We start from the raw sequence: 11,970 nt of genomic DNA on the forward strand, positions 1-11,970 counted from the left end.
AGAAAAATCATCTACAATAACAAGTATAAACTTACTACAACCAAAGCTTTCGATAGCCGAAGGACCACATAAATCGATGTGCAGTAGTTCAAGAGGTTCGATGATTTTTGTATTGATACGAGAAGGGTGACTCTTTCTGCTTTGCTTTCCCATCTCGCATGTTGCGCACAGGTGTTCTTTGTCGAATTTAAGAACTGGAAGTCCACGCACGTGATCACCAGTTTATTAATATCTTTAAAGTTCAGGTGCGATAGTCTTCAGTGCCACAACCAACTTTCATCCGAGTTCGCTTTCGACAGCAAGCATATTGTTGGCTTTCCTTTTATAGGGTTGAGATTTAGAGGATACATTTCCCCTTTGCGCTCAGATTTCAACAGAACTTTCTTCGTTCGCTTTTCAATTATCTCTGATCCCTCATCATCGAATGAGACTTTCAAACCAGTTCCCACGACTAGTTGAGAAACACTGATGAGGTTGTGCTGCAATCCTTCCACGTAGGCTACTTTTCGTATTGAGAATTCTCCGTTAGTGATCATCCCATACCCTTTGATCATGCCGTATGAGTTGTTTCCATATTTAACACATCCACCATCCTTAAGGTACCGAAACTCCCTAAGCTATTCCCTCCTTCCTGTCATGTGACGAGAGCAGCCACTGTCAATATACCATTCTTCGTCAAACTACTCTTCACTGATAACCTGCAAAATTAAGCAGATTTAGGAACCCAAAGTCTCTTGGGCCCTGGTGAGTCTTTTACAGAGTAGGGAATTGGAACCGAAAGATCAACCAAATATGTTCTTTTTATTAATGTGGTTTCATCTTTTCGTTTGATGGTGTAAACTTTGATTTTATTTTTATTTTTCTTAAATTGGGGTGTGTTATTGTTAGTTGGTTTTTCAGTTGAGTTTTTCTTTGGAGTCCTAGGTTTAGCTGTCTTTTTGGTATTTTGGACTTCGGAATCTGAGACGAGCTTTCCCTTTCCTTTGATCTCCTTCACAGAATTGGACTTTGGTTGAGAGTAAGGAGGATGGGATTTAGGACCGAAACTTGACGTTTGGTTCTGAGCACCTTTGTTGGGACCGAAACAAGACTTTCGGTTCTTGGCTTAGTAAGAGTTGGGACCAAAAATTGACTTCAGGTTCTTGTGACTACTAGTATTGGGACCAAAACTGGAAGTTCGGTTTACCTTACTGCATGACTGGCAGTGATAGCAAGAAGGAGACTTGGCATGTGCTTCCTTCTTGAGATTAGAAGCTTTTTTAGAGCGAACATAAGAGGGGTTTTGGGATTGCCAAAATTGTTTTCTCTCATTAAGGTTCTTCATGTATCTATTGTTCCTCTGGCGTTTCTGTTCCGCAAGTTGCTCTTGAGTTAAGTGAATGTTGGCCTTAGGTTTCGTTTGCTTCTCATGAGCTTCGGTTATTGTTGATACACTTGAATCTTTCAGTGGTTCGTTTGGTATTTCTTTTGTACCACTTGTACTGGGTTTATCAAAGCTTGAGGGATTGTTGAGGGGTTCAAGAATGTATCGTCCCTTAAATCTCCATGAGGTTTGCTCTGAAAGACCAACTGTTTCGTCTGCATTGTCGATAGGAGCGGACCAGAAGTAGTCATCACAACCTTCATCATTATCTCTGTCAACCATGGACGTCAACTCCGCCGTTTGTTTCTTAGTTACTCCGGTAACAGCATACACTTGGTTTGGTGTAGTTTGCACCTTCTAATAAACAAAGGCCTTTTCTTTGAGTTTCTTGGATTTGTCCTTTGACACCCGAACGTACTCAACCGAATTTTCAGATATGAGTGGTTTTGCTGCATCGGTTTCGCTTTTAAGAAATTCCGAACAATCGACTTCATCTTCTACTGAGATTTCGCTCATCTCACTGTCCTCATAAAATTCAGAAGTGGTTTCTAAATTTATTTTATTTTCTGAACTTAATTTGGTGTTGGATGAGTTAAACTTCTATATAGTCTCAGTCTTGATTTTTAATTTATCATTTTCGTCCAGCAAATTCTTAATCATGCATTTATGTTCTTTGGATTCAATGAAAGATTCAATTTTGTCCAGTCCATATTTGTAGGTTACTGAAATCTCATTTGAGGACATTATAGATTCACATTCAGCAATGACTTCGTCTTCCTTAAACTCAAGGAAGGGCAAAATCATTTTATGAATCTTTTTACCTATCTCACAATCTAGATGTAACTGGGTGATGTTAGTATATAAGCATTTAGCAATCAAACAGAAAACATTTCTTTGTTTTAAAAACTTCAAATTGTCTCGTTGCACATAAATAAGTTCATCCCTAGCCCTAACTAACTCTGACTCCTTCTGCTGTATCCAGATCCTTCTTTCCTCACTCTTGGAAGACTCCCTGCTGAGTTGGTCAGTTAGGTTAGAATTTGCTAAGCGAGTTTGCATAAGACTGCCACTTAAGTTAGAAAATTTGAATTTTAATTCATTTAATTCTTTTTCGTAGTTTGTTACTGGTATTTTAAGTGATTCTAGGATAGATTGTACCTTCTTGATCAACTGATCGCAATCGCTGATCTTTTCACTCACAGGCTTGGCAGCGAAACATTTGTCTTCCTTCGCTTCCTCATGCTTACTTTCGGTTGTTACCATTAAGCATCTCCCAGCCGACTCAGCAACTCCTTCTCTCGCCACATAAGCTCTTCCATGCGAGGGTCTGCGTACCTCTTCATCTTCAGAGTCTGTAGACCATCTACTCCACCAAACTCATCATCAATAACATGTTCCTACACAATTAAAGCATTCATAGAAACGTTAGTTGTTTTCTTCTTCTTTATCACCTCCAGCTTTCTCATGTAGTAGGCTTCGTCATCTTCACCATCCTTCTTCTCAGCCATCTTCCTCAGCATGCAATCCTTGGCAAAGTGGTTCGTGCCATGACAGTAGTTGCAATCGTACCCAGAGTCTCCCACAAGCTTACTCTCCTTCTTTTCGTCGTCCTTTTGAGAGGTGTTCTTGGTTTCTTCTTTCACCTTTTCTGAACTGTAGCTTCCCTGCCAGTTTCGGTTCTTATTGACTGGGAACTTTTTGCGAGCAAACTTCTTTGGGTTTGTAACCATCATTGCATATTCTTCACTCGACAGATCGCACTCTGACATATCAGATTCCTCCTCTTCGTCTGCTACATTCTTGCTCTTAGAAATAAGGGCCAGTAAACCCACACCCAAAACTACCTTCGCTTCCTTTGTCACCATGCTTTCATGAGATTTGAGTATACCCATCAGTTTCACCAGTGAATATGATTTAAATTGCTCATGAGCCTTCGCGGTCGAGATCACTGCCATCCATTCGCGCCTTAATCCATTCATGAATGTCACCTTTTGTTCTATCACCTTCCTTTCAATACCATACTTCATCATCTTGCTAAGAAAATGGTTGAACCGATCGAATGTCTGAATGAGTTTCTCTTCAGGTTTTTGTTCGAAAGCACCAAACTCAGAGAGCAGTAGAGTTTGGATCGAGTGCTCTAGATCCTCATCAGTTGAATATAGTTCATTTAACCTATCCCATATTTCTTTAGTTGTTGTGCATGCACTTACCAGACGAAAAGTGTCAGACTGCAAAGCGAATCTGATCATCATCATGGCTTTAACGTTACATAATACCTTATCTTTTTCATCTTGTGGAATCTTCTCTACGTCCGCCAATAGTTGATTATACTCTTTTTGAGTCTTGATCATTCTGTTCGTTCCAAAGTGAACAAACGGACCCAATGTTATTGCTTCCCAGATTAGATAGCCATTGTCTTCGGATCTAATGACGTAGTCTTCAAAGTGATGCGCCCATACTTCATAATCTTGAGTATAAAGAATAGGTACCCTCGTAGTGGATCCTATACTATTGGAGATGTTGATTGAATTGACTTGAGAATCGTCGTGAGACATGATGAAAAACTTCTTCTTTTAATCTGCTTGAATCAGACTAGTGATGTTGAAACTAGGGTTTTATCGAACACCAGATACACCGTCGACAAAAAGAAGACGGCTTCTATATGTTCGATAAAAGCAGAAATCCTAATGGATTCTTCAAACAGAAGAGATGCGTATATTACACAGTCTCCTGCTCTGATACCAATTGATGAGTTAATTGCACTATTAGATCGATAGATTCAAAATAGATAAACTCGAATTAAGCAATCAAAGAACACAAGAATGGATCAAAGATGTCGAATGATTAATATCACACACCTCAGAAGAGCTCGACGAAGAACTTCGGCTGTAGAGGTGTGTTTAGGGTTACAATGCAAAGACTATAAATGAGAACGTTAACCTTAAAGCTATACATGCATGCATAATATATAAGCTAACCCTAAAGAATATCCACGGTTGGACAGGCCCAAACCGGGTAAACAAAATGGACTATTAAACGAGCCCAAGGACGCAACACTTAAACCCAACATGAGTGTTATTGATTTGGATAGTGTAAATACCTGAAGGCTTGATCTTTCTTTCTTTCAACTCTTGAAGGTACTTTGGGTAGCTTCTCTTCTAATGCCCCTTCTCATTGCAATGAAAGCATGTGGCCTCTTTCGGATCGCTAACAACTAGAATGTCAGAATGAGCTTTCCCCTTTAACCTGCTACTATACGCACCAGTATGAGCTTTTGCTTTCCAAATGGGTTGGGCGTTTTCCTTCCTTTTAATTCCTCTATAATGATTGATGGCCAGGACAAAAGCAATTTTCAAAGAAGGGACATGAGTCTTCTTCATTCCCGATTCAGCAGTTTGTAACAAGTTATGGAGTTGGGTCAATGCCGTCTCTGTGTTGTTCAAATAATAGGTCAAAATGAACTGATCATAACTAGTGTGTAGGGAGATAAGGACCATGTTAATGACCAACTCTTTGTTGAATGTTACATTGAGTTTTTCCAACCTCTCCACATATCTCTGCATCTTTTGCACATGAACGCAAACATATTCTCCTTCCTTTAGCTTACATGTCATAAATGAATTGAGGACTTCATACTTTTCTTGTCTTGCTTTATTGTGAAACTTTTCATCAAGATCCAAGCTCATTTCGTACAGCCAGTAATCCTCAAAGAACTTTTTCAGCTCAGGTACCATGGTTGTAACCATTATGCAAACGACCTTAGTCACGTCATCATTATGTTGTTTGTGGATAGCTAATTCTTCAGGAGTAGCAGTCAGTTCATCAATATCAGGAATAGGGTTATCAAGAACATACTCTTTGTTCTTATCAAGAAGATTAATCTTCAAGTTTCTCATTCAGTCCATATAGTTTGGACCATCGAGCTTTTCCTTAGATAAAATTGATAAGAGAGTGAAGTTCAAATTTGGAGTAGAGTTTTAAGTAGCAAAAGTTTCACCATTTCTGGACATCTGTTGAGAGAGACATTTTTAGTTAGTTGGTGTATATCCTTAAATATTTTAACCCAAATTAATATTTAAGGCTAGGATCCTAAATACAATTTGAAATGAAAAAAGGGATGACGTAATCTAATTAAGAATTTATTTAGGTAGGCACAATTCAAATTTCAATCTAATATGAAGCTCCTAGATCTTTTAAGCTTCATTGAATCTTATAAATGACATGATTAATATCTGATTATGCTCTTCCATTTGTGACTGGGCTGCCGAGGATCACAAACAATATGTGAATAACCATGAAAACACGCATGACATACTCGAGGTCATTTATGATCTCAAATTGATATCATAAAATCGATTATGTACCATCATTTCTACTATGTAGTCCCACATTAGTGTGTCGGTTAACCACACACGCTCCACTAACGACTAACAATGAAATGATGAGTGTTTTCATGGATTAGCATACATTTCACTTTTTCCTAAAGTAACTAGAGTGTGATTTTTAAAGAATGTTCTAGTACTATATTAATTATACTTTTAATCTATTTATGTCCAATCAAAGGATTAGTGGATGAAAAGGACACCCATTCAACGGTTATTTTATATGTTGTTTCCTTATACCCCTCTTATAGTATGACTTTGTGAATGAGGCATACTATTGATTCGACTGACTTTCCTCATACATATAGTATTAAAAATGTTATACATATGTATAGGGTTTATTTTAAATATTTTAAAATCTTCAGGATTTAAATTTAAATTTTAAAATTAACTATTAATTAATTAATCATTTTAAACGAACAGATAATTTGTCTTTATCTTTTAATTAAACTATTAATTAAATTAATTAAATCATTTAAATAATTTAAGGATTTAATATTTATCTTTTGATTAACATTAATTAAGTCAGATATTAAAATTCATAAGGATAATCATACAATTATCTTATAACATGATTATGTTTCCATGTTTATCTACTTATCCTCAAAATTAGGGTTTTAATCATATATGAAAAGTAAAATTCGGATTTTAACAAAACCCAAATAGATAATTACTAATTAACAATCTACTAATCAGGCACGAAAACCCCGAAAATTAGATTCTAAACTGATCTCACGTCGTGGTAGAAGACCTGTCACGTTGTGACTGAACAGAATGTCAAAAAAATTGTTCAATTCATCTCATGCACAATCAATGTAAGACAATCAAGCTCTGATACCACTGATGGGATTCATATGTTACAACTCATGTACAATGCTGAAAAATAACACTTAACAATTAAGGATACGTGTAACCTATAAGGATCCATGTCTTCACATTAAAGGCAACATATTATGAACTAGAAACCCTACATAAACCCTACTATAATTGAAATTCATATGTTTAAGGCTAACCTCATAATTGTTATTGCAAACAATTACTTTGATTCCTTGCTTTGTAGATCTTTAGAAAGCTAGCACCAAAAGCATGATGCCTCTAATGGCTCACACTCAAAGCTAGAAACCAGATCACAAGAGAGGAGAGCGGAGAGTGATGAAAACTTTTGGCTAGGTTACCCTTGGAAAGAAGTGGACAAAATTTGCTAGCCAATGACCCCTTTCGATAGCTGCTAGGAAAACCCATAAACCAAAGATTTAAACATAAAATAATATTATTTCAAATCGTCGTAATTATCTGCTTTCCTTTTATTAACTGGAACATTCTGGATTTCCTTGCAAGGCATCCAAAAACCGTCCATAGCAAGAGGTTTCTAGAACCTCTTATTTGCTCAACTATTAAGCAGTTACTAAGCATCCCTTGCACTTCTAATTAATTCAAATTGATCCCAAATTAATTCCAAATTAATCCTAATCAATTATTAACTAATTCAATCCATTTCTAATTAATTTATTAATAATATAATAAACTAATAAGCTATTTCCTCTCTTTTCAAATGTCATTCTAATAATTTCCTATCTATGTGGGAAACCCAAAAAGGAATTTCCTTCTAATTACAAGTTTATACCAATTTAATTATGATCTTAGACACCTTAATCAAACACCACATCCTTCAGATCTTCAGGAACTGATGAAAAAGTGAAGAATCACCTCCGAAAGTCCATTTTATCGTCTGGGAACGTCTAGGGTTTAAACTGGTCAGAGAGGCAGTATTTATATGCAAGTCAGCAACATCCAGAACAAAAAAGTGAAAAACACAATCTTGGATGGAAAAAACATGATCTTGTTTTTGGTCCAAACTCCTGAAAATCCCTAATTAATAAAGTACGTTGCCGAAAATACCCCACACAACAATACACATATAATGCATGCACATTAAGCCTACAACACATGGTTGGATTGCCGCCTAAGTCCACATATATAGCTGCACCGCTCTCCTGAGCTTACAACATCTAGCTAGACTACTCCCATTGGCCTATAGTATCAACTGGACCGCCTGGTATCTTGGCCTTCAACACACAACAAGACCGACTCAACCCAACCACAATATGTCAACATATGGAAACAAACAATAACTAGAAAACACAAGTAACCATAACAGATTTACCAGTCTAACAGATCACTACAATATATCAACATCCTAACATATAAGGATACATACTGCAGTACAAATATAGTGAGAAAACTCACCTCACATATGAGCAGACAAAAACCATAGCTCATGCGGAAGCGAAGACTGGTACTATGAACCACCTATACATCAATTAGAGGCACATCCTCAATCTAGGGCCTAAAACCCTCAAGTTGACCAAAAATTCAACCTGGTAAAAATTCAATGGTCAACGGTCAAATTCAACCTCAGCTGGTCACCAGATCACGGTCAAGCACAAGCCACGTCGTGGCAGCCTCATGACAAAGCAGTCACGGGAACTTACACCACCACGTTATGGTGAGCACACCACCACGTCGTGGGATCTGTTCTAAATATCTTAATATATTAATCCCATAATCCATTAAGCCTCATACTCATCCTTCTTAGAAGGCTTCCTTACACCCATAACCATTATAAATATCATTGCTTTATGTACATGCATGTCCAATGGATGTCATACACTCAAGTTAGGTCAATATTATAAGAATGAGGTCAAAATACCATACATGAAACCTAAAAGTTGATAAAGACTTAGATCCAGAGCATATGACCTCATTGAGACCTCAATTATCCAAAAAGTTGACAACTTTATGGGATCAATAAAATCAAACCGGCACAAACTTGAAAAAATATGCTTCAAAACCTAGATCTAGAAGAGTTTGACAAAAAGATAAGAACTTGTGGATTTAGAACAGTCTAGGCTATGCACAAGAAGGTGGTGAGGAACTTTTCTTGATGAATCCTTGCACTTAAAGGACCTTTCTTCCTTCTCCAAGGCCACAAAACACCACAATAAGCTTCAAAATGAATATATAAGGAAGGTTTGCATAAGGGCTAAAGGGAGTGATGGAGGCTCAGGTTGAGCAAACCTTAGCCATCACATCCTTTAAATAGTGCTCTAGACCCGAAAATTATGGTTTTTCACTCTAGGCGCTACCATGTCGTGGCCAAGACCTTGTCATTTCATGGTATAATTAAATGTGTATTTTCTCATCAGTTGTGACCAGGTCGTGCTGCTCTTCCACCACCACGCCATGGTTACTAAAAACCTCCATATTTTGAAGGTCTAAAATGATCAAGTCTCAAAAGAAGCGTACCTGGAATGGGTGTTATAAAAGGCTTTGCAACCCCAAACTCTCATGGTACAAGAGAGGGACGCTTCCCACTCCATGTTTCGGAGGGTATTTAGCAACCTTCTTAGTTTGTACAAGGTTTAAGATGTGGGTTGCTGTCTCTAAGCATAACCCCATAAACTTAATTGAAGTGATGCTCGACTCATCATAGATTGAACCATATCCAATAGTGTTCAATTTCTTTTCTCAACAACGTTATTAAGTTGTGGCATTCTGGGAGGAGAGAACTGCGAAGCTATTCCATAATTTTTTTGATGGTGGTAGAATTTAAGGCTTAGATATTCTCCACCCATGTCAGATGAGATCATCTTGATCCTTTGTAGAGACTCAGTTATGATGACGAATGCAGAAATGTATAGATGAAGTGAATCAATCAACCACGAAGAACACAAAGAGTAAATTGTTCGTTTAAGCTCTCATTAATCTAGTAAGCTAATACAAAGTGGGTTATGTAATAATTCTCTCACTAGACTAATCTCTCAAAATGGGTTCTTACATAAAATGGGAGCCACTCACTTCCTATTTATAGGAAATGCTAAACCCATTACACAATCAAAGAGGGTAAGCCACATCCAAGGAGAACTTCGCACCCTAACATTCTACCCCTCAAAGTTAGGATTGGATGTCTCGGCTTCAATATCCAAACAAGCTCCAAGCGATCAAGACCAACTCCCCCTCAAAGTAACACCGGTCTTCAAATCCAAATTGAAAAAGAATATCCGAGAAGCTTAGAATACCCATTTCAACATTCTCCCCTTTTTATAATCAACAAATGATTATAAAACCCACAAGGCTATGAGAAACCTCGAGGAATAAACCATACGAAATTCCCCTTGATGTGTGACAAATTGAAACCACGAAAATCTTGCACGTAAAACAATCATAAAAAGTCTAGGAAAAAATATTTAAAAATTGTGAAGATTTCGACTTTTGGGTGAAAGTTGCAAAAAATTAGAATATTGGGTAAAAACTGTCATTTTTGCAAATACTGCAGGGACCCGTTGCGAAAAATTATGTCTTCAGTTTCCTAATTCACTTCAGATGCGAAAATACTCCCTAATATCGAAAGTGGGTAGAAACTGTCAGTTTCGCATATTCTTCAGAGACTGAATTCGAAATTGTTTCCCACTTCACATAAATATACCCCCACATCGAAACTCGTTATAAACTATTAAAATGCTAAAACTTTAAGGTCTTAAATTGAAACATCGAATCTTCTTCCCCAATTCGTTCTGGACCCGAAATGAACATCAACATCACCAGTCGAAATTACGTTCGACTCGAATCAATAACCAACACTGTCAAAATCAATTTCGACTCTAAGAAACACCAATCGAACACACTTTTGATTCCAATCAAGTGCTTTCAACCATGAACCCCAAAATACGTTCGTCTCTATATGCTTTTGATCATTCGACTTCAAAGATTATTCTCTTTTGACTCCAAACTCCAATCTCCATAATAGTCGAATTCAACATCCATTAAACTTTTGACTCTTAAACAATATCACTTTCGATTCCCAGTTCATCTTCCCAATTTCTATACTCAGCATTCGATTCACAAGTAAAAGTCCATACCAGTTGAACTTAAGCTTTAAACGTTCGACTATTAAACATTAACTTTCGTTCCCAAGCTTTTACCAACCGAAATTCAATTCGAAATCACTTTCTCTCGAATCAAATAGAGACCTGGTTTTCCATTTCGTTGTAATTATGAGTTTTACTGACTACCATCGAACAGTATCCAAACTAACTTTTGGGCTCAAGTTAATGGATCAATGAACAATAATAATTCGAATATGGGGTTCGAAAATTGAAAGAAAATGAGATTGGTTTCGAATTTTGAGAAAACTTGGATCGTTCATCTTCAGATCTTAAAAAAATGAGGTATCGAATTCAACAGGAACTTTTCAGAATCCATTTGAGAATTTGTGAAACCTCCTTGAAAATCCTTTTTCCATTTGTAATACATGAATCAAACATGGAAGATTTTGGTTCCTTGGTTGGAATTAGAAGATTTCCAACTTACACATTGTACCATTCATGGAACTTTTTCTCATTTCTCCAAGATCTAACTTCATCATCATGTTGAATTTGAGAATCTTCAACAATTTTGGGTTTGGAATTAAATTCCATAACAGAATTTGATGATTGTTGTTTTGGAACCCAAATTTTTTTTTCATTGATTTCGGCTTCAAAACGACATTTGAAGAATTTTGTTTAGAAACCCAAATTTTCTTGTTCTTGATCATCTTCTTCTTCTTCTTCTTATTCTTCTTCTTCTTCTTGGATCTTGAACTTTTGAAATCAAAAACAACATCATTCTTCACAACTTCAACTTTGCAATTTTGAATCAAATCTTTTGGAGGTTGACACATTTGAACATCTTGTTGGGTTTTGTATACTACAACATCCTATGGTGCACATACAACCCTAATTGCTTTGGATCTATGTTTTCTCTAATTATACATGCAATATTGTTTTCAAAGCATTAAGCCTACAACTAGCATACAATTGACATAAACAACATAGAATTGAGTTATGGAATTACCTCTTTGTTGTAGCTTGTAGTTTTGGCCTTTAAGAACCTAGCACCTCAAATGTGATGCCTCAAATGGTTCACAAACACCATGAACAAAGGAGGACTTGAGAGAGAGGCTACTTAGCACACAAAATCGTTTATCACTCTTCTTAGAATGCATGGGGCCGATTTTGGTGACTCTGGGTTCATTTTATAGTGTGGCAAAGTCTAGGTTTACATCTTTGCAAACCCTAATTCACATGACCCTTCATATTACTTAGGCTCCATGGGTTAAACCTCCATGGACTATCCATGGACTATCATATTGGTTTAGCCCATCCAAAATAACCATGGATCATTGGC

General features: G+C 36.9%; 1 protein-coding gene across 1 annotated transcript; it reads right to left on the reverse strand.

Moving 5' to 3' along the window:
* Positions 1-4,521: 4,521 nt before the first annotated feature.
* Positions 4,522-5,259, reverse strand: LOC145111564 (uncharacterized). The gene has a single exon (XM_079047832.1). It carries the CDS (start codon positions 5,257-5,259, stop codon positions 4,522-4,524), a length of 738 nt encoding a protein of 245 aa, XP_078903958.1.
* Between the last annotated feature and the right edge of the window lie 6,711 nt (positions 5,260-11,970).

The sequence above is a fragment of the Lactuca virosa genome, chromosome 5 (assembly GCF_052849685.1).
Source record: "Lactuca virosa cultivar CGN04683 chromosome 5, Lactuca_virosa_CGN04683_v6, whole genome shotgun sequence".
Lineage (NCBI taxonomy): Eukaryota > Viridiplantae > Streptophyta > Magnoliopsida > Asterales > Asteraceae > Lactuca > Lactuca virosa.

What these genes read in the sequence shown, in the direction of transcription:
- LOC145111564 (XM_079047832.1), bottom strand. Translation starts at nt 5,259, where the DNA reads ATGAGAAACTTGAAGATTAATCTTCTTGATAAGAACAAAGAGTATGTT.